Source organism: Lagopus leucura, unplaced genomic scaffold, assembly GCF_019238085.1.
Source record: "Lagopus leucura isolate 7727_CA_CO unplaced genomic scaffold, USGS_WTPT01 Super-Scaffold_100040, whole genome shotgun sequence".
Taxonomy (NCBI): domain Eukaryota; kingdom Metazoa; phylum Chordata; class Aves; order Galliformes; family Phasianidae; genus Lagopus; species Lagopus leucura.
In genome coordinates this window covers 1,681,991-1,708,503 of record NW_024962289.1, presented here as the reverse complement: position 1 = coordinate 1,708,503, position 26,513 = coordinate 1,681,991, and the positions used below count along the sequence as shown (strand labels likewise).

Sequence of the window (26,513 nt, the reverse complement as noted above, 5' to 3'; positions counted from 1 at the left end):
CAAGTGAAAGTGTTCACTGTGAGGAATGCTCCTCCTGTGCTCCTGGCTTTTTTGCGTGCCTGTTCACCTGTGACCACAATCAGTTGGTGATATAACAGAGAAAGGGGCAAGGGTGAAATTCTGGAGTCCAAAGGGACGTGTCTCCCAATGGAGGTGTCACGTGCTGTGCTGTGTGAGGCAGGCCCAGCTTTGAGTCAGCTGAGGGCTGGAGTTGTCCTGAAACCTGTTTGTGTTTCAAAGTTCACCTTGCTGAGGGCTATTTTTAATTTCCCAATGAACTGATTGAGTTGATAGCTGTCCTGCCAGGTCTGCTTTTCTTCCACAGAGGTAAGCCACGTCTCAGTAAGGCCTGGGTTGTCTCAGGTGCAAAATGTGACGGGTTGGCTTGGAGCTAAGCAGCTCCAACCTGCCAGCAGCAGCCCATGAGTGTCAGAAACCTCTTTGTTGGGGTTCTGAGGGAGCTCTGACCATCCCTCACATGTGTGCACACCCAGTCTCACCTCAAGTTTCTGTGCTCAGTTCTGGAGCTTCTCTGCTATGACTGTGCTTGGACCAGGGACTGGGCAGAGGAAGTGTGCCAAAGGGGCAAGGAGTGCCTTGTGTCATCTGTCTGTCTGTTGTGGAAGTTGTAGGAGCATTATGACATGGAGCACTTTCTGTGAAATATTTTTGACAGAAAGCAATTCTGAGAAAGTAAGAAATAAGAGAAATGACAGTTCTCTTCTGTATTCTGAAATTAGGAAGAGCAGAGAAGTGGTGATTTGATTGTTTGTTGTTTGGCTTGTTTCTATGTTAATTTTCAAACCATTTCTTCTTGTTGTTCAATCAGTTCACATGGGTGTTTGGGCAAAAGGCACAAGAGTGACTGACAAGAGTTGTGGGATGGATGAGTGGGCAGTGATGTGGGTTGAGAACTGGCAGAGCGCAGAGGGTCGTCGTTGGCGGTGCAGAGTCTGGTTGGAGACCTGTAACTAGCGGTGTTCCTCAGGGGTCGGTGCTGGGTCAGGTCTTGTTCAACATCTTCATCAATGACCTTGATGAGGGGATGGTGGCCACCCTCAGCAAGTTTGTGATGATACGAAGTTGGGAGGATTGGCTGACATGCCTGAAGGCGGTGCTGCCATTCAGCAAGACCTGGATAGGCTGGAGAGCTGGGCAGAAAAAAAACCAGATGAGGTTTGACAAAAGCAAGTGTAGAGTCTTGCATCTGGGGAGGAATAATTGCATGCACCGGTACAGGCTGGGGGATGAGCTGCTGGAGGGGAGCTCTGCGGAAAGGGACCTGGGTGTCCTGGTGGACGACAGGTCGGCCATGAGCCAGCAGTGTGCCCTTGTGGCCAAAAAAGCCAATGGCATCCTGGGGTGCATTGAAAAGAGCGTGGCCAGCAGGTCAAAGGAGGTGATCCTCCCCCTCTACTCTGCCCTGGTAAGGCCTCATCTGGAGTACTGTGTCCAGTTCTGGGCTCCCCAGTACAAAAAAGACAGGGATCTCTTGGAAAGAGTCCAGCGGAGGGCCACAAAGATGGTGAAGGGCCTGGAGCATCTCTCCTATGAGGAAAGGCTGAGTGAACTGGGTCTGTTCAGCCTTGAGAAAAGAAGACTGAGAGGGGACCTGATCCAGGTCTATAAATATCTAAGGTGTGGGGGGCAGAATGGCGAGGCCAGACTGTTTTCAGTGGTGAGTGGAGACAGGACAAGGGGAAACGGCTGGAAACTGCAGCATAGGAAGTTCCGCACAAATGTGCACAAGAACTTCTTTATGGTGAAGTGATGGAGCACTGGAACAGGCTGCCCAGGGAGGTGGTGGAGTCTCCTTCTCTGGAGATGTTCAAGATCCACCTGGACGCCTACTTGTGTGACCTGCTGTAGGCAACCTGCCTTGGCAGGGGGTTGGACTCGATGATCACTGGAGGTCCCTTCCAACCCCTACAATTCTGTGATTCTGTGACTCTTTGTGCAGTTGCCTGCTCAAGCCATTGGGATCAGAAGACTTTTCACTGCAGGATGCAGGTTTGGCTGTCTCCTGGCTGTCCCTTGGCTTGGAGATGGGGTCCCACAGTTTTGAAGCCCTGAGAGGTGTTGCTTACCCTTCAGTATTGTGCAGTTAGTTCATCTCAGCTGTCTACACTGACGCAGCCATGGGTTTGGCTCTCAGTTCCTCACTCAGCTCTATGGGTTCTCCTCCTGTGCTGTCCATTCTGCCCTTTTGCCTTGATATTACATTCGGTTGACTTTTACTGGGTTCTTGAGGCAAAATTTGGTTTGCCAGAGCAAAGATCCCAGCTTCCAGGATAAATCATATGCCAGTGGGTGGATGTCTTGTGTGTGCTAAAGCTCTTCAGGACTGGCACATAGAACCTGGCTGCTGCTAGCCAAGAAAGTTTGAACATGTGGAACCATGGGGTACAACTGGTGTTACGTGTTTTTCTTTGAGAAAAATGTTATTAGAAAGAAAATGGAGAGTCTTAGCCTGGAGAAAATGAAATAAGAAATGTGTAGAAATAAAGTAATGCAGGGCTTGGACTTTGTTGATCTCTTTGAACCCAGAATTTCCTGTGACTGATGTCTGGGAACAGTTTCTGCTAGCTCATTATCACCTATTTATAGGGTGATGCTTCCTTTTCTTCTCTGCTGCAGATGACAAAAGCTGCAAGTGAAGGGAAGTCTGTTGTTTTTACCTTCTTGCAGGCTATGAACTCTTGAGTGTAGGAAATTACTATTTGATAAAGGACAATATTTTTCTGAGTAGATAGTAATTCCTGACATGGTTCTTCTGGTCACTACAAGACCCTTTGTGCCGCCTGGAAAATTAATCACATTTGTTAATACTGCTATTTTTCTGGCTACCTTTCATTCAGTGTGTGTTTGAACAGGAAGATGCCAGTGCAAAGGAGTGCATTTGCTCAGCACTCCCAAAAAAACTAACGCTGTCATTCAGATTTGCTTGTCTCATTTCTAATTTGTAAAGCGTTATTTTGTTTATTTATTCTCTCCTTTAAATTTAAAGAAATCTGGTGGATTACACATAGTTCTCATAATTTCAGTGTCCATAGAGAAAGCTGCTGCTTTTGTCTTTACTGGGATTGTGTGATTTAAAGATGCTGTCTGGACACTCGTTCAGCACAAATAAATCATGCTCTTCCTACTTTTCTTCCTTAAAAAATGTCTTCCTTATATCCCATATAAATCTGCATTCTTATAGTTTGAAACCACTGCTCCTTGTCCTATCACAGTCTGTCCCTCTCCCTTGAGCTATTGAAAGGCTGCTAACGTGGAGGACATTGTCATATTTCTGCTTGTTCCTCTTTGGAAGCCGTGGCAGAGGCACTATGGACCCAATGCCATTCCACCTTTCCAGTACACAGCAGATTGATTCACTGGACTTATTAAAAAATAAATGTTTGCCATGTCAGAACTAGAGAGGCTGTAAGGAAACACGGCGCAGTCTGTGCAGACAAAACAAAGGACATGAGGTAGAGGCCTACATCTGACATGGGAAGGCAACTAAACTGGTTCAGACGAGAGGAAGTCTGGATCAGTCTGAGCAAGAAAATTCTCCTGATATTTAAGAGCAGCTCGTGCTTTGCCAAGAGAAATGAGACTTGTTTTACCTGAGTTGAATGAGTCTGGACATTATGGAGCTCTCTAATGGACAGAGGGCTGTGCAGGCTCACTGCCTTCCCTCTGCTCCCAGCAGTGTGGCTGCAGTGCAGACAGTGTGACATCCACAAGCCTGGCACTGCATCAGGTGAGCTTTGTAGGTGCCTTTCAGCCCTGGCAGGGATTCCTGCCCCAGCCCAGCTCTGTGCATCACTACTTGGCCCAGATACCTGTGCAGGGGGCACACCTTGCAGGCAGATTTTTGGCAGTGTTATGCCCTGCTGCAGGGATTTTCCCATGTTTTCTATCTCACAAACTGGTTGGCATCGCTCCCAGGCTCTGTGTCCCGCTTCCTGTCATACTGAAAGTGAAATCAAGTTGCTCTTAAAAGCAGGGAAAACCAGCAGCACGCCTCTGTCTGCAGTGCAATCAGATGTCTCCTGCAGGGCTCTGGATGTGGAGCTGCATGTCCTGAGCACACAGACACTGCTCAGGCACAGGAGGGCTTCCTGGGACTCACACATCCTTCAAGGTATTTACATGGTGCTCTTCTGTAAGGTCCTGTCCTACAGCTTCTCTTTTCCCTTCCGAACTGTTGGTTTCCTCTTCTTGAGGAGGCATTTCAGAGCAGGCACTAAAAGCATCTGTGGTGAGAGGGAAGCAGTCAGTGTGGTTTGGGTGTTCTCTGTGCATCATTCAGTGCATGCGACATCAGTGACTATCCTGTTCTTGTCACTGCAAAACCATAACAGCTTCATGAATCAGTGCAAATCTGTGTGAGTGACTGCAGGAGTTAATAAATCCACCACAGTATTTCCATCTTCACAGGACTCCAAATAATTTTCCCACGTGTAGATAACTGTTATTTCTTGTCCTCATAGCTTCTTAGTGATTTTTTTTTTTTTTCCTAATACCCCTTTTCCAAAATCACCATCCTGTTGTTTATATGGATAAAAGCCATTTGCTGGGTGGGTTTTGCAGTAGGCACCTTTGCAACTCTCCCTCTTTTCAGCGAGAAGCAGCCATGCATATGCTGCTGCCTCTGCACCCCAAAAGGGACCTGTGGGGATCCTGATGGCTTTGGCTGCTAAACAGAGAACCAAAACAGAAAGCACCAGGCAGTAAAGATATTGTTTTTTTCATTTACAGAAATGAAAGCAGGGAAAGACTTCCTTCTACTCACCCCAACGTGCCGCAAACAGCAGAAATTCTCAGCTGTGTTTCCCAGTGGTTAATTGCAAAAGAGTTTTGTAAGAGGGATTCTGTAGAAGAATCTCCGTTGTTTGTTGGAGCTGAGGGGGACAGATTGCAGACTAGCTCTGCCAATAGCTGTTTTGCCTCTTTCTCTGATTTTTCTCTTGTTTTTAATGTGTTGCAAAGGTTTGTTGAGTGGCATTCAGCAGATCAACCAATGAAGCTGGTACTTCAAAAAATACTGCAGTTCTTTCGTGTAAAGTCCACTCTTCTTCCAGGAAACAGCTTCAAGTTAAAAGAAAAAGTACATAGCATCTTAGGAAGTTCTGTTTCTGCTGTAGTTTCTTTACTTCTTTCAGCGCTGTTGCTTTCTGCAAGCTGTTGGAAACTTAAATCCTCTTCCATGGCATACTAAGAGAACACAGAAGTTCTTTCTGAAACTTACAGTAACATCTAAATCTGTTCTGCATTGCATTACATCACTGGAGCAGTTGGACTTGACCACATAATCATATGCTGGAGAGCTCATTAAGCCATAAAACCTTGAGCTGCACATCTATGTGAGAGAGTGAGGAGGGGCAAGGACGCAGTGTTTACTGCTGGAGGAGAGTGTGATGATGTGTTGTCGTCAATTGGAGGAGCACCCATAGCCCTGTGAACATATGGGAGAAGGAAAAGTGCATCGTATTCCAATAGCTCTGAAACAAAGCCAGAATGCTTTTTTGGGGCTCCACTCACAGCTGATATCAGCTCTTGATGCTAAAACTGGTACTGTGCTGCTTGGGCTGGTCTGCATTTAGGGTTAGGCATTGCTTTGCTACAGCTCTGCAGCCAACTTCAGCAGTTCTGAAATTTGTACTGCCTTGAAGATGAAAGGGAGCAGAAAGAAAGCAACTTGATGGAAAAATGTTTTCTGTGCCAAGCGAATGTTTAGTTTTAGATTTGAGTGCTTTAATGCTGACGGAAGTTTAAAATTGATGGCAGGAGGCATCAGAAGTGCAAAATCATGTATCTGCCCTAAGTGATACTGGGGGAGGAGGCAGAGAGAGCTGCTTGTTTTAGAAAAAAAGAGAGGAGGAGGAGAAGAAAGAGATCTTGATGAAGGGAAGGAGAATGGGAGATGTGCTGCAAGCAGGACAGGAGGAGAGGAGAAAGGAGGAGGCAACAAAGAGGGAGAGAAAACTTTGGGAGAAACTGAAAACTACGGGGAAAACAATGTTGTTTGCTGTCAGATCGGTGGGCAAACAACTGCCAGTCTGTTAGTTGAGCAAATGTTCCAAGGACGAAGTTGGTGACAGCCCCCCTCAGTGCCTGCAGAGCAGGAGGAGACAGCACAGCCAGCTCATGCTTTGCAGAAAGAGGATTTAGGGAGAGAAGTGTGAAATAGCACTAAATGATTTGTTCTCTGTGCTTGTTTGGTGCTCTGGACATTTCGGGTATCTGTGGGGCCAGGAGCAATCCCTGCAGGTGGTGCATGGATGGAGCAGTGCTGAGTTGCATGGAGGAATTGGTCCCTTGTGTTGTGCTGAGTGGGACTGGGTGGGCAGGTGGGGCTGTCTTGTCTACTGGCAGCTGCAGGGGCTTCTATAGGGCTGGGGTGTCTCCTGCCCCATCTGCTCCTGTGGTTGTAGTGGCACTTTGCAGCTCTCATCCAGCGCAGGGCGAGGGAGTTGAGCAGATATTAATTCCTGCTGATTGAAAATTATCTTAATGAAAACTTTTAATTAAAAGCTTGGAAGGGCAGAACAGTTGATGTTTGCCACTGCCCCCCTAGTGAGCAAACCTAGGTGTTTTCCAGATGAATTAATTTTTTTCTCCTTCAGAAAGTATAAGTTGTTTCATCTAAAACCACTTTCAGTGTCATTGGGACGAGCCAGGATGTTTTTCTCACTCTTTATTAAGAAATACTATAGGTTTTATTTGCTTGAATTTTCATTTAGAAAACCTGATGGGAAATATCTGTTCAAATCAAAAATAAAAGCGATGTAACAGTAAATATTTCAAGTCGGGTCATGCAAAGCAGTCACACAGGACACAGCATCTTTCCTACCTGTCTGGGCATGTGTCTTTGGAAGTGGTGGCAAGTCACAAGAAGTGATTTGTTGTGTGCATTGCTGAGTGATGTGCATGGATCTGGAGCATCCTGGCCAGTAAGGTTGGGAGGGACTTATCCTCTTCTGCAACAGGATTTTGTGGCTTGTGCTGTTGCAGGGGATCCAGGGCTGGAAATGAGCGTCAGCTCAGTGTTCATTGCAGGGTGCAATAACAGCTGAGCAGCACAAGCGTTTCTTTGCTGAACTCCAGCTTTCTCAACTTGGAGCTTCCCAGCACTCGGTCTGGAGGTTGTTTTCTTTTTCTGACTGGGGAAAGATAAGGAAGAGATTTAACAGCTGCTATTTGATGCCCACACAGGGAGATAACCCAGGGCTGGGTCGGGTGACCCTGCTGGGATCACGGAGGTCCATCAGTGCCCAGCAGCCCAATGGGCTCTGCCTGCATCCTATGGCTGTGCCTGCTGCTGCTGGCCCTGCCCACTCCACATGCAGGTGAGTCACCTTGCTGGACTCTTTGCCCTTCACTGTACTAATAGCTAGTAGTTATAAACATGCAAACTTGTTAGAAAGCTCAGTTATATCCAGCTGAAACTGAAATCATGCAACAACTGAGATAAGAAGAAGGGGAGGGTGGTTCACTGTTGCAACTGCTTCACTTAGGAAGAATGACTCTTTGAATCCATCTGAAGTCAGGTGAGATTAGTCCTTTCTTACAGGACTAGCTCTTTACCAAGAGAGCCTGAAAGGCTCAAACTCCTCTGCCAGCTCTCACTGCCCAGCGCACTCCAGCACTTCAGCCAGGATGTGCTGCTTGTCTGTAGAAGTGCTGCCTATGGGAATGCCAAACTGAAAGTGTGGCACTGATCATGGGGCACTGATCATGGAGTCTGCCAGCTCAGCTGTCAACATAGTCTTGGGACAACGATATCTGCTGGAGATAGACCTGGCTGTAGGTTTGTGGAAGCATAGAAAATAAGGGGTGAATTATCTGAGCCTGTCTGAGCAGAGGATCTCTTAGCTCAAGAGAGATGTCTCTCAACTTGCTTCCCAGGCAACCAGCTTCCTAGTTCAAACCCTAATAGCAGCAGGACAGAGTAGTATCCTATTTCTACTCCAAAAATTATTTGGGGAACTGGATCCAGTACCCAATAAAAATTTCCCATTGGCAGATAGTGCCTTCTAAGCCATAAGTGGGTTTGTCCACCAGAACTCAAGTCCCATTCTCCTAACACTAGGAGTCTGGGAGAAAACTGATAGGAAATGTTTTTTTTTCCCCTTTGCTTTCTCCTGTAGGTGTTGCTGTGCCCAGAGCTAACCATGCTGAGAGGGCAGATGGCTCTCGCATCGTCAGAACAGCTGTGACAGTCTACTACTGTAAAGACTGTGGGGAAGAAAGATGCAAACCATCCGATTACACAGACTTCGAAATAATCGGCGAAACAGAAAATGAGATATTTTCAAATGAAAATATTCAGCTGGTGATCAACGAAACACACATTACTATGTGTTTTCAGCAAGAAAACATGTTTCGTGATGGGGCTTATGCCATTTTCTGGGAGAAGGATGAGGGGTTAGGAGAACCGTGTGGCTTCCTGAAGTCTGGAGGTAAACTCAGCTGGAAGTCTTTGTGGTAGACCAAAAATCCCTGGTTTTGACTTATAACCCTTGGTTGAAGATCTTAGAAATGATCCATATTTATAATTAACAATTTTACCTTTCAGATTCCTTTGAAGATAGGAGACACAGCATGACAGAGACAGGAAAAATCTGCTGTGAAACACAGACAGATCATGTCAATCCTCAGAATGCCCTGACGTGCTACACTGGAGTGACAGATGAGAATACAGGTGACATCATTGATTATGGAGATCTGGATCAGTCTTTCCACAACATGTTTGTCTGCCTTACATTTTGAGACAGTTTTGCTCAGACAGTTTGCTGTGGCCAGTATTAAAACAGCTGTTCCAGAAATGTGTATGTTTAGGTTCATATCTACTGAGGTCTTTGGAATCCTGATCAAACTTCATGTTCTTAGTGGCAGCCTTTGAACTCATCATTGACGTGGCTGAACATCCTGTCTTTATCAAATCCCTGTATCTGAAACGCACGCTATCCAGAACCATACTGCTTTGAAAAATGTTTTTCCAGTGTTTGCTTTCTACATCTGTTTTTTAGCAAAACAGCAACCATCCAAACAAGTAAAACTGGCTAACTGTAAGACCACTGGAAGACTTCACAAAGCTATTCCTCATATTTTCGGTGTATGAGCTCTTACACCTATTGTGCTTGGTTATTTTGGATGATAGACGTATATGCCCTGATGGGAAGTCAAGAGATTGTTTTGAATGCTGATAGTCATTCTTTTGTTACAAGTATCTTCGTTAAGGTATCCAAAGCCATGGGCCATTTGTTCTGTCCTTCATCAGTTCCACTTCCAATACCAGCCCTTATGGGCTGCATTGCAGGAGTGCTACACACAGTTCCTCCCAGATGCTTATGAGGCAGGCTGCTATCCTGGCACACTTGTTGGATTCTTTTGGATTCATTTTCTTCTGCTCTGCAGGTAATCACCAGTATTCAGTCGGTGAAAACAAACACTCTGGCCTCACTGCCATGTTCCTTATTCTGGGGGCTTGTGCAGGAGGAGCACTGCTGTCCACATATTATTGCAAGAGGCGGTTCCAGAGACGTCAAGGTATGGTCTGACAAAACATCGTGTTCCTGTGGGTAACAGGCCTTCACAATCAGCCTTGGGAGTGGAAAAGGAAGCATACAGGTTTTTATTTCTGGATCTCATTTTCAAAATAATTGTTTACGAAGTTGCCAAATGATGTTCATCATGAAGGGGATGCTTGGCCAGCCGGTGGCATGAAAATAGTTAATAAAAGGGGAAAAACAACGGCAGGCTTGTTAGTTCTGTTAGTTTTAATTCTTCTTTGCTAATGCTGGGACTTAATTACTGTTGTTTTCCTAGGACATATCATAGTGCTCCAGCAGACTCCTCCAGGTAAGCAGTGGCTTTTTTTGGTTTAGTTATGGTAGCTGTTGAGATCGCATTGGTGCAATGGGAGGAGGGTGCTCAGAGAAGGACTAGGTGCGTTCACTAGGATCACATTCAGTAGGTGCCTGTTTCCTCTCTGCATCAAAGCAATGTCAGTAGATTTTAATCCCATAGCTCTGACCCTATGTCCTGATGAGACTCTGCAGTGGTTTTAAAACTCGTGTTGATCATTTACACAGTTCTAAAGGCACGTTTTTACCCTGACCTACATCCTTGACCCACCTCAGCTCCAGTGTTTACAGGAGCCCTATGTACTGCCAGAAGCTGACATGGCTCCTCTCAATTATTCAACTGCCCCGTCCTATTTTAGGACCAAATGCTCCTGTTGGCTTTGCCATGCTGGTTCGCTGTTTCTTTCCAGAGTCTAAGAATTGAATTTCTAATCTAATTTGTTTAAGGTTAACTTGGTTAGAAGGTATCTATAGCCTAAGCCTTTTATCTTGTGCTCCCTTTCTAGTGAATGGGGAGACACAGCTGTCTTGAAGGCGATTTGTCTTACCTGTGAAGCTGCCTGTTTCTCTCTGATGACTACAAGGGAAGCCAGTGATAACAAGCTGAGACTAATGAGTATCTGCAGGTAGATAAAACACAAGTTGATCTGTGAAGAATGTTAGTTACACAAGTGCTTGCAAAACTCAGTAAGGATAGTGCAATGATAGCATCGCTGTAGTTGTGATTAAGGCATGGAAATAAACATACTGCTGGGATATGCAAAAATATACATCTAGTGGCTCTCTGGAGGTTCTGCCCTCTGGTGTTATACTCACTTATGATTCTCATTGAAAGCAACCTGCACCTCTGGCCTCACAGCTATTTTTCCTTCAATTCTCACCTGCTAGATTAATCAAACAAGTTTCTGAAAGCAAAAACTTCATAGTTACTCGAAACACCATCTACAAAAGAGAAAGTGCCAGCTGTGTGCCCCTCAGCAATGAAGCACAGCCACCAACTGAAGAAACACTTCCAGACAAGATCTCATAGTATCATTCACAAATGTGCCTTCACCTCTCTCAAGCATTCCCTGAGGACCAAGTTTGCCCAAGATGTTCAGCTCCAGGCCTTCATCAGCGGTGCCAGAAACTTCCTGGAGCTCCTATCCCCCCTTGGTGCTTGGCTGAGAGCCATCATCATCACAAGGATGAGCAGCACAGGCTTAGACCAGCTGACTCCTCTCAATGGATGATCTGACAGTTTCAACCATGCAAACCAGCAGTTTGGAAAACTGCATCTGTGCTCAGGAGAAGCTTGTGTTGAGGTGTTGTCTATGTGTTCTCTGTGTCATAATGCAACAGCATGGCTGTGGCTCTTCATCCTTTAGCTCCCAAGTGGTCTCTGCATTTACATAGGAAAACATTCAGAGCAGTGACTGATTTGGTTAGGGAGAGAGGCCTGATCTTCAAAGCAGATGACCAAAACCGAAACTGAAAAGTTAATAATCACTAATGACAGCAAAAGATATGTTAAAAATTAACTTCAGAAATACAGAAAAGTGTCCATTCTTCTATTTCACTCTTGTTAGATGCAGGAGACTAGTGCTTCCCGCAACCCCAGCCATAGCAGTGGGGGCTTTACGCTCCTGCTGACCAAAAATAATCTGAGCTCTCTATGTGGTCTTCTAATATGGAGATTTATTTTTCCCATATGTATCTTCATGTTCTTAGGTGCAGTGTTCAAATTGATGGTTGATGCTCTTTTTTTTGTAGGCTTTTCTTTTTGGATACCCTCAGGTTCTGTGTTCTTTGGGAAAGGGACAACAAGATATTTGAGAACATACATCGTATTAACTTGAGAGATTCAATAGTGAACAGATTTAATTTCTAATCTTTAACACCAGTTGGAGCCAGAGAGCTGGTCAAGTTTTTAGAATGAAGATTACCAGCATGATTCTGCCCAGTGACAACCGTTCAGCTGTCAGTCACGAGATGCAGTCCCAAGCTGGTCCTTGTGGCTCACCCAGACGCCTTTCTTTGCTTTTCTTCTGCCTTCCTGCTGCTATTGTGCAGCTGTGATGTTGAGAGTTGTCACTACCAGCTGTTCTACTTTGTGGCTCCTGGGCTCTGTTTTCCTGGTAACACCAATTATCCAGTGTCTTAGGGAAAAATTACTTTAGTGATTTATGCTTTTTGCTCAGAGCAAATGATTTATGCTGCTTAATGTGAGCTTTTACAAATAAATACATGCATGCAAATACACATTCCTTAAATAAAGATTGATTGAAAATACCAGGCATCTTGACTCAGTAAATGGCATAATTTGACAACTGTAATTTTGTTTTCATGAGTTTTGTGTTCTTATACTCATAAAATTGTTAAGGTTGGGGAAGACCTTTACATCATCCAGTCCAACCATCCACCTACCACCAATAGTCCCTCAGTGCCACATCTCTATGGTTCTTGAGCAACTCTGGGGACAGTGACTCCACCTCGCTGGGCAGCCTGTGCCAATGCCTGACCACCCTTTTAGAGAAGAAGCAAGCTGAACCTCCTATGGCTAAATGCTCGTGGCAATACAATGTCAACTTAAAAGTTGGCTATTCACTGGTAACCCTGCTGATCATGTTATCTTTTGGCTTGTTTATCTCCTTGCATTCCCATGTGAATTTGGATTTCTTCATGATAGTTGATGAAAATTTCTCAGCTTTTGAGCTTTCAAGAATTCTTTGGGCACACGTTTGTTCCCTGTCCATTCACAGAGATAACTATCCTGCAGAAGAGCTGTTCCTCGTTATCAGGAGCACTGATTGTCTGTATCCATCGTGCTGAGTGCCCACGCTTCCAGCAGGGTGACCACATTGATAACATCCTGACGTGGCAGGGTGAGAAGCAGCTCTGAGCCCACCTTCCTACAGCTGGCTGCACTCAGATGTGGGTGCTTCTATTCACAAGTTAGGGGTTGTTCTAGAAGCTGTGGGCGTTGTACGAAGTGAAGTGTGAAGTCAGAACCTCTGTTTATAAATCCTTCCCCACTCTCTTAGTTGCTGGGGAGAGGGAGCTACTTTCATTTAGTAAACAGCTGGTGCAGCTGGAAGGTAACAGGCCAAGTTGTGGCACACAGCACTTTTAACTCATCACTTGAGTTAAATTGAGAAGATCAGCTAAAAAGACTTTGAAGATGCAGTGGACGTCCCCTCTCGCATTTGTGCGTCTCTTACTTCTGCTTCTCCCATTCTTCCCTGGCCAAAATGGTAAGTACAACATAGCTGCTCTTACATTTTCTTCACTCAGTTATTTTCTTCTCCTTTCTTCCTTTTTTCTTCCTTTTTTCTTCCTTTCCTTCTTTCCCTCCTTCCTTCTTTCCTTCTCTCCTTAGTTTACCCTCTGGATTATTCACCATTAGCAGTTGGAACTTTGAAAAAACATGCTCTGAAATTTTAGAATGCATTTTTAGGAAAAAATAAAAATAAAAAAAGCAGAAAAACATTCTGCTTAAAAGTTTGCTCTTCTAAACAAAAGTAACCCTCTGTAGAAATAGCAGATGATGTTCTCCTAGTAATTCAGTGTGAATTGTATCTGTATTCTCAGCCTATGATGTTATCCTAGTAATTCAGTGTGAATTGTATCTGTATTCTCAAGGCTGACATGGAGAGACCACTGCTGGATAGAAATGAATGTTGATACTTAGTATGGATGTGATCGTGGAAAGTGTAATAAAGGTGTACTAGAAAAATCAGATGTTGTATATTGTTGTAGCTACTGAGAGCACAAACTGGAGGCACACTTGGGGAAATCAGGATGTCTAAAGGGTGTAATAGTGAAAAAAGAAGCCCTAAACAGCCAGGTAGCTCCTTTATTTTCCCCCATGATCTCAGGTCTATTTTCATTGATAATAACTGGGAAGGATGGTGACTTGAGGAAAAAAAACCTTTCCAAAAATCAGCATATTTGAAATGAAGATGCCTTGAAACTGATGGTAATAGGAAGTGTTTTTGCCGTGGTTGCTGCTGGTTGTTAAGGAATTCATATTGATTTCTACAAATATAATTTAATTCTTGAACTTCTTTTTTTTTTTTTTTTTTTTTTAACTCTGATCTTTTGGAGAAATTGATTGACTGGCTGTGGCTGCTTGCCATTAACTACTTGGGTTATTACACCACATAAATGGGATTCAGCTTAGGAGTGCTGATTTTAAGGCTGATGGGGATGAATTCCTGAGCTTTCTTTCCCAGCTAGTTAAATCAGAACACTCTGCACTTCTCCAGCCTTCTCAATTGCCCACTTTCTCTTTTACTTTGAAAAGTAATTGCCAACGACTCGTGGATTGCTTTAATTCCCTAGAGGGAGGATGCAGAATGTTCTCCTTTCTGGGCAGGTTGGATTAACTTAGTGTATCTAAATTCCAATGATGTCTACCTGTTTTTGACTTCTGTGATTGCTCCCTTATTAAGGTGAGTTGTTTAAAGTACGTAGGGCACCTTAATCATCTCATAAACACAGAACACTCAACTCTTTCTATACTGTTTTCTTATCAGATATGCAATAGACTCTTTCATTTTTCTTTTCTTGCTTGGAATGCAATTTCCTTTACATGTTTGCCATTTGATCTTGATTCTTCTCTGTTCACTCTGTAAGCACTTCTTGTTCAGTTTCTTGTTATTTTCAGGTCATTAGAGAAATGGTCTCCTCAAATGGTCTCCTTACATATTTTTATACCTTTGTTTCTTAATACAGGCTGTAGTATCACACCTCCTGCTGCTCTCTTCCTGTGAAGCTACATTATCGAGTTTCCTGATTTCCCACTAAAGCTTAATTTTTCTTTGAAATCCAAAATTTTCTTCTATTCTCTGCCATTCTGTCATTCCTTTGAACTCCAGATTTAGATCCTCAGCCAGCTCCAATTATTGAGATCAGTTCAACGAGCTTTATATTTTAACAGCAAATAGTGGGAACCCATAGATCAGATTACATTTTTTTGCGTGAGGGGCAGAAGCCATTTTCAGGGGGTCTGAAGTCTTTTAAGCTTTGGGAAGATATTGAGTCATGCAGGTCAATAGGAACAAAAGGCACTGTAGGGTTTAGGACAGGCAAAAGATTATATGTATGGAATAGGAAGAGTGAGGTTTAGGCTTACAGCTGTTCTGCTGACAAAGTAGTTATATTTGCAAATTACCTTAATATAAATACATCGAGATATTATAATTTCCATTGCATTTCTTATTTGTAGGTAAAGAAAATGTATTTACTGAATGGCCAGCAGACATTATCAGTGTTTGGGAAGGAGACTCCGTTAACATAACTTGTTCAAAGAACAGTTCAGAAAATGAAGTGGGGATATACTTGAAGACTAGCAGACCGCCAGCCAATATTGTATACGTTTCCAGCAGGAACACCTCATTCATATATCCGAATTTTACTAATCGCATCACGTATTTAAATGAAGGACCCAATCTCACAATCACTGTGCACAACGTACGGGAATCTGACTCAAATACCTACCTGTGCACCAGCTATATTAAAAAAAACGGCCGTCACATCATGCGAGAGTGGATGTCGGTCATTGTGGTCGTGAAAGGTACGGTGGTTCCACTCTATGTCTTGTGAATTAATAAATGCAGGGATTTGTTTTGAATAACAGATTGGGACGAAAGCAGAGAGTCTAACAGAGTTATGCATGCTTGCTCAGGTAATGTCTTGGTTTGAAGTGTACGTCTGTTCCCTGAAATGATGCAGAAAACACATCAGCTAGAACACTGTCAATAAACCCCCTAAACCATCAATTCATGATTAATTTAATTCTTGCTACAGATTTACAGTGACTCAGAGGCGTTACTGCAGAAGTTTGCAAACAGTGAGAACCCACGGCTGTTCTTGCAGCAGTCTGAGAAATTTTTATGAACATCTGGCAAAGCAATGAACCATTTTTCTGGTAGCAGCCTTTTCAAATCTTTTTCGTTTTTACCACTCCACCATAAATGAGAATGCAACGATAAGGAGGAAGCTGGTGCTAGGTGCTAGGCAGGGTTTGTGGGTTGGTTGTCAGTGATACAGGGATTCATGTTTTATCTCTTTTTAGAGGAAACTTCCCTGTTCATAGTCATTTCTGGTTAGGAGAAGAATTCTTCTGTCATTTTCTTCTTCTATTTTCTGCTCTTTTCCTTTTCCCTTTTTAAGTTTTTATTTTCATTGGAAGCGGGTTGAGATGTTCTTCAGAAGATTATTCTCAGGCACACCTGCATTTCTGGTGAGAGCCTCTAACCTGAAAATATCTTTACCAAAAATGACAGCTTTCTTTCTTTCCAGTCCGCAAGGAATGCGAGAATTAATTTATTGCTGGATCAGTAATGGGCATTCAAATCTACTTATCACATTCTTCCTTTGGCTTCTCTTTTCAGGTTTCTTCACTGTGTTTTCTCAAATGTATTCCATCTTGTTGGTTATATACAGTTTCTCCAAATTATGTTTTAAAATTATCTTTTGTATCTTTTTGATTCTCAACCTCTTCTCTGAAATGATTGCAACCTTTCCGGAGTTATCTTTGCACAAAAGTGATGAGTTGTCTTTATTCCCTTGTCTACATTGTTAATGATAACATCAAAAAGTATGGAGTATACTGAAAGCGTGCAGAGATTTACTCTGTATATATATATACATATCAAAATTTCTGTGCTTTGTTTTTTCTCTATTTGTTACCTAGTTAAAATGTGGTGTGTTTCTGTGGTAGCCATTAATCTCTTTTTTTTTTTTTTTTTTTTTTTTTTTAGCTAAAACCAATGGGGTCATTGAACAGTCACCACTGTCTGTCCGTGCTCAACAAGGAGAGTCTATCAATGTTACCTGTGTGTTGAAAAGCTCGTTTGAAGATGAATGGATCGTGTTGCTCAAGACTCACATGCAACCTGAAAAAGTGTTCTGTGTATCGAGTCAGAACACTACAACTATTTTTCCCACTTTTGCTAATCGCCTGGAGTATTCAAAGCAAGAGGAGAAACTAGTGATAACTCTGCACAACCTACAGGAAAATGACACTGACGTATACGCATGTGCTGCAGGGCTGAAAAATTCCTCTCTCTTAGTCAATGAAAGTGGCACCATGGTGCTGGTTAAAGGTACTGTTTGTTTAATCATAAATAACTATAGGCGTGCTAGAAAACAAAAGGCAGAATAAAAGCTTGCAGAACTTTAGTTAAGCCAGGTAGAAAGGCTGGGGAAAGCACTCGGAGTCCCCTGCACTGTTGTATTCCAAGTCCTAAACAAGCACCATGCTTCTACCTGCCACTGAACAACCAGAAGGGGATTTTAAAAGGGGAAACTGTCCATAATCACCTATCTTAACAAAGAAAAAGGTTCAAATCAGACAATAATCTCTCCACTGTGTGAAAAGTCTGTTTAAGAAAATGAATCGGTGCTTTGAGCATCAGTTCTATCACCTTAATGGGACTTCATGTCTCTTACAAACCATTCACCGTAGCAAGTCTATGCTAGGAAGTACAGAACAAGTCCTCAGGCATTTACTTAGAGCAGCAAAGATAACAAAGATGATCTCTTATTATATACTGAGCAACCTGTAAGCATATTTTACAGAGCCAGGGCATATTTTACAGAGCCAGGTTTTTGATCTGCAGGTTAGTGTTGTATCTGTTTTTAAGATGAATGACAACAGCAGTGTAACGCTTGATTTTGATGTTACCTGTGCAGTTTATGCACTGGACCTTCATGGGATCTTTGAGCAATTAAACAAAGGTTTATACAGATGTTATGAGCTGTGAAGATCTATTTGCAGCCTGCAAATTCCATAATAAAATTAAAATTCTACCTCTCCTCATTTCTATACTACTACTAATACAATTCCACATGCAGGTGGGAAGCAGACAGAATGCAGTATCGGTTCCTTGGCCATCTACACTCCTACCATTGTGGTAGGAGTGCTGCTATTATCTGCAGTGATATTCTACATCTTGAACCATATCAATGTAAGTATGCTGTTACCATGCAAAAAGCAAATCTGAATCCAGGTTTAGTGAATGGGTGTGTTTTCAATTACAGCCAAAAGTATTGTGTTAAATAGCAATTGAGTAAGCAAACAGTTGATAAACCTAAGGTTTTGTATTGTTTCCTCCTTGCCCTTATTTAATGTCTGCTAGCTGTAAGTTTTTGGAGGTAAATACTGTTTTCTTATGTTTCTGTAGCATTTAGTAAAGTATGAGATAGTGTTTGCTTTTCAACAGGGAAAGCTGGGTAAGTTCTGCAGTCAACAACACAGCCATGCATTTTATCTATTTCCCCAAATGGTGCAATTCTTTATTCTGTTTTGATTAATTTGTTGTCAGTCGTGACAAGAAACTTCACTAAGATATTTTTACATCCTTTTTTTTTTTTTTTTTTTGCAGAAAGCACCCAGAATTTTATTCACTTTGGGGGTTTTTTACACTCCATAAACATTACTCAGTTGTCAGGGTCAATTCCCAGGTCAGACTCTTGTGCTGTACTTGTAGCTTCAGAACAGTGAAAAATGGTAGCATTATATCATTGTGGAAAAATCAAGGCTGTGGGATCTGATCTTTTGTTGCATTGGTAATGAACAAAAATAAGCGTAATTTATGTTGGGACTCCAATTACATCCAAATCTTGAAGGAACTTTTAGCAGGATTGCATAAGGCTGACAATGCAGAGTGAAATGATTGGGTCATGTTTCCACATTAATCTCTAAGATGTTATTGTATTCCAAGAGAAGTTTAGCAGCATGTTTTTTCACAAGCAGCTGGACTACTAGAAGATAAGCTGGCTCCATTTCAAGCTCTCTTCTTAATGGCTGCTTGCTTTGTTTTGCAGGTGAAGAAATTTTTCCAGAAAAAGAAAACAAATGTAGTGTATGAAGACATGTCTTTCAGTTCTAGAAGCAACACCTTAGTCAGAACTAACACTTACTCAACTGACAATTAAGCTGCTGCGAGCTGGTACCACACGTGGATCAACTGTTCCTTTTCAGGTGTCTCCGAGAGCTGCCTTAGCAACTTGATGTAGTAGTTGAACAAGAAATGCTATTACCTACCCTCTTTAGCAGAAGGAAAAATCTGCCTTATTTCCAAAGCTGTTTTTACTTGTTTTGACTGCTTGTGAAATACCTCTTACTTTTTCCATGTATAGAAAAGATGCAGACACATGTATTTGCACATATATTTGCAGCACAGTGTGGGAAGCAGAATTTTTGGAGTGTGCATTTGGCTATAGGCAATATGTGAGATTGTTTCTTAGACTGATAGGTAACCGTTATGGGGAAGTTGTGATGGTTTGAGAAGTCTGGTTCTGAGCTCAGGAAGACCATAAGACCATAAGAGGTTTGATTAATAATATGCAATAGATTCACTTATGAATGGAGTATGGCTTTCATAAATGTCCGTGTGAGTCTGCTCAAGAGCTCTGGTAGCTAAAACTACTCACAAGTTAAAGAGAATTCTGAAGAGAATTCAGAAACTTGGGAACAGAGTACATTAGGAGTGAAGGGCTGAATATGTATGGGTTTAGCTCTTCAAAGATCAGAACGGTCCAATAAAATTGCACTCAATTGTAGTTATTAAATTAGTGACCTAATTTAATAACTAAAGCAGAAATATGTGATTTGCTGGTGTTGCCTCAAATCAAGATGCCTTAAAAATGACACAGCAGATTGTAATTCTCCAGGCTGGTGATTTTAGATGGTAAAATATAGGGTTAACTAATCTGGGATAAAACTAATGCCAACATCCCAGCCTGGGCACAGCTGAGCCTGATCCAAAATCACTCTTAAGGGAGAGTTTAGCAAAAAACTTTCATCAGCTGTACATTTTAGTTGGTAATGGCTTGGAACCCTTATTTACGATAAGCACAGGTCTCCACAGCTGAGGAAAGGTAACAGTTGTCCTCAGGAGTGCTGGGTTTTGGGGAGCTGGGTCAACAGTGCAAAGGACAGTTTACAATTTTGCATGCCCGGAAGAATATCAAATTGCCTGATTAAGAGGCAGGATTGACAGGAGTGGCTTGTGGCATCTGAGGACAGGCTAGAACTAGGGTCTTTCTTTACTGATGTGTCTGTTTATTTTTTGAGGGACAAGGGTTGGTTTGCCATTCACAGGTGTGCTTAGCTGGTGCTGAGCCAGGCACACAAGGTCTTCCATGACAAGCCTGCTGCTTGGGAAAGGTCATTTCCTTTAAATGTCACTCGTGAAATGCTGTGCACCAGATCTGAGGGGGAAATCTGTTCATCCAAATGTCTGGTGGGTCTGGATTTCCCTTGGTGCAGAGGAGTGTCTGTTGACTGCAGATCCTGCAATTGTCACATGGATAAACTGATGCTTCCGATCTGCGCCCCGGGGTTTTACAGTTACCTGTTACTTTTGTACGTGCATTAAGGACTGTTTTATGTATTTTGCAAATGAATGCTAGATAATTAATGGACTGTTTCGTGTAGATTATAATTTAAAATAAAGTGGAACAAAGGGTTTTTTTGTTTTTTTGTTTTAAATTTTCACCTACCAGCACTTCAAATAAAGCATGATAACCATTTTCCTCTTTATCTACAAAGTCTCTTCTGTTTGTTTGTTTATTTTTTGAATAGCACTAAATTGCTCATCACTGAACTAAACGCAGCAAAACACTTTGAAAGTTGTGTACTCATGCAGACCTTTAGTGGCAGGTAAGACAATGCTCCTAAAATACCAGAAGTGTCAAATTGTGTTGGGGAGCAATTGGCATGTCCTTTGGACGGCCCTTTAACCATGGCACTTGCTTGATCTAGAGCCTGAGATGGCACCCTGCCACTGTGGGCTCTGTCTAATGTATGTATTGTGTCTTTGCCTTCCTTGTTGCAGGAGTGCTGAAGGAGATTTCAGAGGAAAACAGGCAAAGTTTGGAAATAAATCTGCAATTCCTGTTCCCACAGTTGAGCAGCTGAGACAGGCGGACGTTTTGTGGGCCATTTCATGAGTCAATGATGGCTGTGGATGGGGGGGGGCTGGGTGCACAGTGGCTGCCAGCACTGCTCTCAAGGTGGGCACAGCTGCGGGGTCCTGTGGCCAGGCCAGCACAGCCCTCATGGGGTCCATGTCTCCTTGTGGGCTCTGGTTCCCCGCACCCCAAGGCCTCTTCAGGAAAGAGAGGAGCACCTTGGCACCCTCCTCTGCACACCCCAGAGCTGCATGGAGAGAACTGTCATGGCTGTCAGTCAGATAGGAATGGGTTCCTCCATCTCTGACAAGCTCAGCTCATGCATAAGTGTAGGTGCTGTACAAATTAGGTACTGTATGGGAATTGCTAAGTCAAGGCCTGAACTAATGGTTGAGCACCTGGTGAAGGGACACAGCCAGCCTTGGGAGCACAGGTGAAAGCAATTCATCTGCAGGACTGGAAGGAGTGGAACCAGCTTCCAGCCCTTCTAACATCATTTAAGAGCTGGTCGCCATGAGGGAAAGGTCTTACCTGGAGATTCCTCCTTCTGGAATACTTGTTGAGCCCTGATTCTTGGGACAGGTAGGCAAATTTTTCTTTATTTATTTGGATTGTGACCATTATCCTTTTTTGGATAATTGGGAACTGGTTATCTGCCATTGCCATTCCCTACAGATACTAATCTAGGAACTAAAGTCCCTGTGGTCTGTTGTGTTTTGTTGTAAGATCTGCTAGTTGATTTGGGTTGCTTCCTCCAGCTGGGAGTCACACCAGTGAAATACTTTAAAATATTCACAGGGTCTGGACAGTAAGGCCTCAAATGTCAAGTATGTGAAATGGGATCTAACAGGGCTTTGTTGGAGCTAGTGTTAAGGTTGCAGCAGAGGCTTTCCTCCAGAGCATGACTGCCGGGGAGGGATAACAGCACCTTACTCTGCTGGTCTTTTGAACCCATCTTTGCGTTGTGTGAATAAAAGATTTCAGATGTTAGGGGGGCAGGGGGGAAACGTAGAGGTTTAGAAGAAAATAGCTACATTTACAGAAAGGTGCTGTATGAAGTTTCAAGATAAGCAAAGTGATATTTAACAGTAGGTTTCTGTAGCAATGCTGCAGTGCAACCGTGACCGCAGTTGTGGGGAGGGGGGGAAAAAAAGCTGTGAAAGAAAACACTGGAGGTGGTTTCTTTGGTTTAGTGTACATAAAACTAAGCAAAACATAGCTGAAGGAAATGAGTGTGACACACAGTGTGACATTTCTTCAATTGTACTCATGTAAAGAGGTAGAAAAACAAAACACTCAAAATTAACCCAAGCGTTGGTGAATGAACTACTCAGAAAGACCTGCTGGAGAAATAAGCTCAGCAGCAGTCAGAGGACAGGGCTGAGTGTTTGGCTGTTGGAGAGGGTGCTGGGGAGGTGCAGCACGGACTCAAAGCTTCCCTGGGAGGCAAAGAAGTAAATTTTTCATATCTAAGGTAGAGAACAGTATTCTGGGGTTATCCTGTTGCCTTTACTGTTGTTCAGTGTTCTGTCTCTACACTGGAGAGGTATCAAGGAGATGCAGCAGATGTGCTGCAGAGCAGTGAGGCTGTTCCAGTAGCTGCAAGGCTGAGAACAGTATCAGATTATTAGTGTGTTCCTCTGCCACATTTCTGGGGCTGAAGGATGGAAAATGCAACTGGGAGCAAAACAGTTCCAAGGGGCAGAGCGGAGAGCTGCAGATCTAGTTTCAGAGTTTACCAAACAGGAATGGAGAAAGCAGAGGCAGCTGAGCAAGGTCAGTACATGAGGGGCAGAGAAAGAAATGACAGGCAGCGTACAGGTCGTGTCAGAAGTGGCTCAGGGAGCTCCATCAGTATGGAGTTGCCTGGTCTGAGCTCTCAGGAAGTGGAGGGGGCCATCAAAAATCATCTCTGGTTATTCACAAAACTGGAGAGAGCAGCCAGCATGTGTGAATTAGCACTTGTGGAGTTCATAGGTTAAGTAAAATTTAACCTAGGAAAGCACATTAACCTTTCCACTGAAGTTCCTCTGATACGTGCTTGAAATCTGATGGCAAGGAAGAGCACAAGGAGGCTGTTAAGCAGAACGAGTGATCTGTGATGGAGGAAAGAGCTGAATGTCCACGTGCCAGAGTCCTGCTCTGTGCTGGGAGCTGATAGAGCACCTGCAACTTCCAGGCAACCATGAGGGAAAGTAAAGGCCAGCACTGTGCTTTATTGCTACTTTTGGTTAGAAAAGAAGCAGGAGAACTTTTTTTTTTTTTTTTTTTTTTTGGACGTATTCTTTCTGTACACATACTGCCTTACAACTCTCAGACAAGCTAGATTGTCGTGGTTTGTACTTGCAATGTGTTATCTATGATCAGAGCCATGACTGACAGCTGGTCTGTAGGTAGATGACGCTTAAAGTATACAGTTATGTTCTTATGCATTTATTTATTTTTTTTAAGGCTAGATGGTGAGATCCGTATCCAAATGTCCATGAAAGAAATATATTAAGAAATGTTTGTAACACCTCTGTTGATAACTCTGCTACTCTAATTTGTGTATGCTAGTATGCTCAAAGTGCAGCTCTTGCAGAGAGCCTCCTGGAAGTGGGGTCAGTCATTGAACAAACTCTTAACAGCCTTTGGACTATAGCTCCTCGTACTTGTCAAGGCTAAAATGAAAACCAGAAGCCTTCCTTTGATGGCTGTATATTTCTTCCTTGCATGAGTGGCTTTGTGAATTGAAATGTTGCATGCAGAGGTAGATAGGAAATAGTGCCATTTCTTTCTTTTCCAAAACAGGAAATAGAGGAGAGTTTCCAGGAAATTTTCAGCTCACAGAAACTAAATGTGCAGTCCAAACTGAGGCTTTGCATCTTAGGCTTCTCAGGCAAGCCTGGTGAGATCCATCCTTGAAAGCATTACTTATTTATTTATTTTTTAAATCATTTTTTCTCTTGTCCTGGTTCTTATCTGTTGGTAAATCTTACCATTATGATCATGGCGAGTTAACAAGATGTCTTTGTTCATGTGGCTGGAGGCAGAGATGGGCTGTTCTCCCAGTGCTATTATTCAGTGTCAAGCTCTAACACTTGGACCTGAGGGCACAACTTTCATGGAACAAAAAGAGAGGCATAACTGGTTATAATTAATTATATTCAATAGTAACTTATTGTCTTCAGCAAGAGTCTCTTAAACAACTTAATGCCTCGAGATAAATGTTGTGGTCTTTGTGGTAAAAATACAGAAGTCTGGGTGCTGCAGAGATGCTTAAGATGCTATATCTGCTGCTTATCACTGCTGCTGGGTGGGCTCTCAGCGGTCTGGCTTATAACCATGCAGACAGAGAGACTGATGGTAATGTTCTGACAGGACATTGTGGTTCCTGTGTATTAGAAAGGTCTCCCATACTGCTGCTGTAGAGTGGAAAAACTGCCTCAGTGACCCTTCTCTGAAAAAGCTGCCTTACTCTTCTCTGAACTTGCATCAGTGCTGCTGCTGTCTACATTCTGCTCTGCAGTACAGCTGGCTGCAGCCATTAGGCTTGTTGGTGGAAAAAGCCCCTTGGGAGGCCAAGGTATTGCAGGCCAGCAACACGCTCTGCCCCAAGCCTGCAGCGATGCATGGGGTTGTTGTGATCTAAGTGCAGGGTCCAGCACCTGGTCTTGTTAATCTTCATCCTATTGGCCTCAACTCAGTGATCAGCCTGTCCAGGTCCCTCTATAGGACCTTCCCACCCTCAGGCAGATTGATGCTTCCTCCCAGTTTGGTGTCATCTGCAAACTTACTGAGTTACACTCAATCCCCTTGTCTGGGTTATCAATAAAGATATTAAACAGGGCTGGTGTGATGTGGCAATCAAATGTTTCAGCTGTAGGTTGGCATCACTTTAAGTCCTTTATGAGAAGAAGTCTGGATTTCTAGGTTGTTCATCTACCTCCCAGGATGTGACATAAGAGAAAAATCTGCTGAATTTACACTGTGCCTTCTTGTCTGTGCAGCAGAACTTCTGACACATGCCACTGGTGTGTTGTGAGTGGCTGGGCTCTGTTCTCTATGGATGGCAACAGGAACATTTCTGTAACTGAAACATTAAGACAAGGCAACCTTTTTTTGGTTCACGAAGGATGATCTGAGGTTTTCTCTTTTGCTGTGATTTTTTTGTAACAAAAATGGAACCTTTGATATTGGGGCAGGGATTTTGTGTATGATTATCACCGCTTGTTACCCCTCTGTTCAGAGGAAGAGTATTTCATTGCACAGGCTGCAGCACTTTATATGGGCATTTCTACAGTACACCTGCATGTCTTTCCTCTGCACTTGCTGGATGGCTGTGGCAGCTTTAACTGCTTCCTGAGCTCGTGCACCCTGACCACAGTTAGACCACTGCTTAGGTGTCATTATGCTTAGGTCCAGTCTGTGTATTGTGAGCAAGGTATTGAAGGGTATCCCAGCATTGAGTTCAGAGAAGTACGTGAATGAGCATTGCTCAAATACTGATGCAACATTGCAACCTTTCACAGGGCTATATGCATCTGCCCAGATCCTGAGTAAATCCATAGGCATCTGCACACCTCTGTTAAGTTGTTATCTGTGCCTGAGGTTGCTTAAAACCAGGTGTGCTAACTATCAAGTGGGTGCACCTGTGTAACTTAAAGTTCTGAGCTCCCAGCCTGACAGGAAAAAGTACAGATAGGGAAACACCACAGCCTGGAGTACTGAAAGTGAAGCTGCTTTAGACATAGAGGGTAAACGTGAAATTACACTAGTGCCTGTTTTAGTAATTGAAAACTGGTAGCTGGGTGGGAAAAATCATGTTTCTGTATCTACCTGTTGGGTTCAAGGAGGTTTAATAGTCGTGTTTGCAGTATGTTGTTCAGAAGGGGAAAAGGAAGGATATTTGTTGCAGTACTGGGTACTTCAGGTATGAGCCCATGACAGTCTGAAATGAAAAAGGTTTTCAAATGCTCAGTTCATTTAAAAGCTGTGCTTTTGCTTCTTGAAGTCACTTTCATGCATGGTTCTGCTGTGCGTTCTGCCTGCTGGCCCTAGGCTTCTTATCTGAGAGCACACCAGGCACTCTGAGCTGTGATGTGATGGTCATGCTCTGCTGCTGTGAGGAGGCCCAACTGCCTGAGCATCCCAAGGTTGAACAGTGTCTGAATTTAGCCCCTAAGGTCATTTCATTCTTTTCAATTATACTGCAAAGCCTGGGTTCAAGAAGGCAGGTAGATGCAGCACTGAGACAATTAAACACTGTAGAATAAAGTGTTCCATGAAGCTTATCTTAGCAGCAAGGTGGTTTTGTGAGAGTCAAGAGTTGCATCTTCTTAGTTTTCATCTGCCTGCTTTTTTGTTACCCATTTCCTTTGCAACAGAAGAGCTGTCATCAGGAACCACAGCAACAACAAGTGTTATCTCTGAGGTGCTTCGGTTTGCTACTTGGAACTGAAGGCAGATCTGCCTTGAGTGCTACCAAAAAGCCTGGCCTGCTGGGGAGAAACAGAAGGAGGGTTGTTATTGTGAGATCCCTCACAGCTGGAGGAAAAGGGAATACCAGAGGCTATTAGAAGGAAATCTGTACTTAATACTCTGTGGTCTCAAATGGTTTAACTGCTTTCGCAAATAGGAGAAAAAAAAGCAAGACAGTTTAAAAGATTTTAAATGAGGAATGCTATAGTAGCTGGCATTGCTATTTAACAGGAAAAGCCCTGTTCACATGCTGGTGTTTGATTGTGTAAGGTTATACATGTTTTTATT

At 43.1% G+C, this 26,513-nt stretch overlaps 2 protein-coding genes across 5 annotated transcripts; both read left to right on the top strand.

The window, feature by feature from the left end:
- The first annotated feature begins 244 nt into the window (after positions 1-244).
- On the top strand, positions 245-12,131 carry LOC122186921. Of its 4 annotated transcripts, XR_006181207.1 has the most exons (8): positions 3,981-4,132; positions 7,207-7,340; positions 8,142-8,453; positions 8,570-8,695; positions 9,412-9,543; positions 9,823-9,855; positions 10,367-10,486; positions 10,749-12,131. XR_006181207.1 is itself a non-coding variant. In XM_042883976.1 (7 exons), exons 2-7 carry the CDS (start codon positions 7,277-7,279, stop codon positions 10,390-10,392), a joined length of 693 nt encoding a protein of 230 aa, XP_042739910.1. In that variant the 5' UTR covers positions 245-327; positions 7,207-7,276; the 3' UTR covers positions 10,393-12,131. The 4 variants fall into 4 exon arrangements, 3 of the variants coding, with proteins under 3 accessions (XP_042739910.1, XP_042739911.1, XP_042739909.1); XM_042883976.1 differs by lacking the exon at positions 3,981-4,132 and adding an exon at positions 245-327 and having other exon boundaries at positions 10,367-12,131; XM_042883977.1 differs by lacking the exon at positions 10,367-10,486.
- Positions 12,132-12,506: 375 nt separating this feature from the next.
- On the top strand, positions 12,507-20,344 carry CD7 (CD7 molecule). Its single transcript, XM_042883978.1, has 5 exons — positions 12,507-13,093; positions 15,070-15,417; positions 16,607-16,951; positions 17,703-17,815; positions 18,675-20,344. Exons 1-5 carry the CDS (start codon positions 13,021-13,023, stop codon positions 18,783-18,785), a joined length of 990 nt encoding a protein of 329 aa, XP_042739912.1. The 5' UTR covers positions 12,507-13,020; the 3' UTR covers positions 18,786-20,344.
- The last annotated feature ends 6,169 nt before the right edge of the window (positions 20,345-26,513 follow it).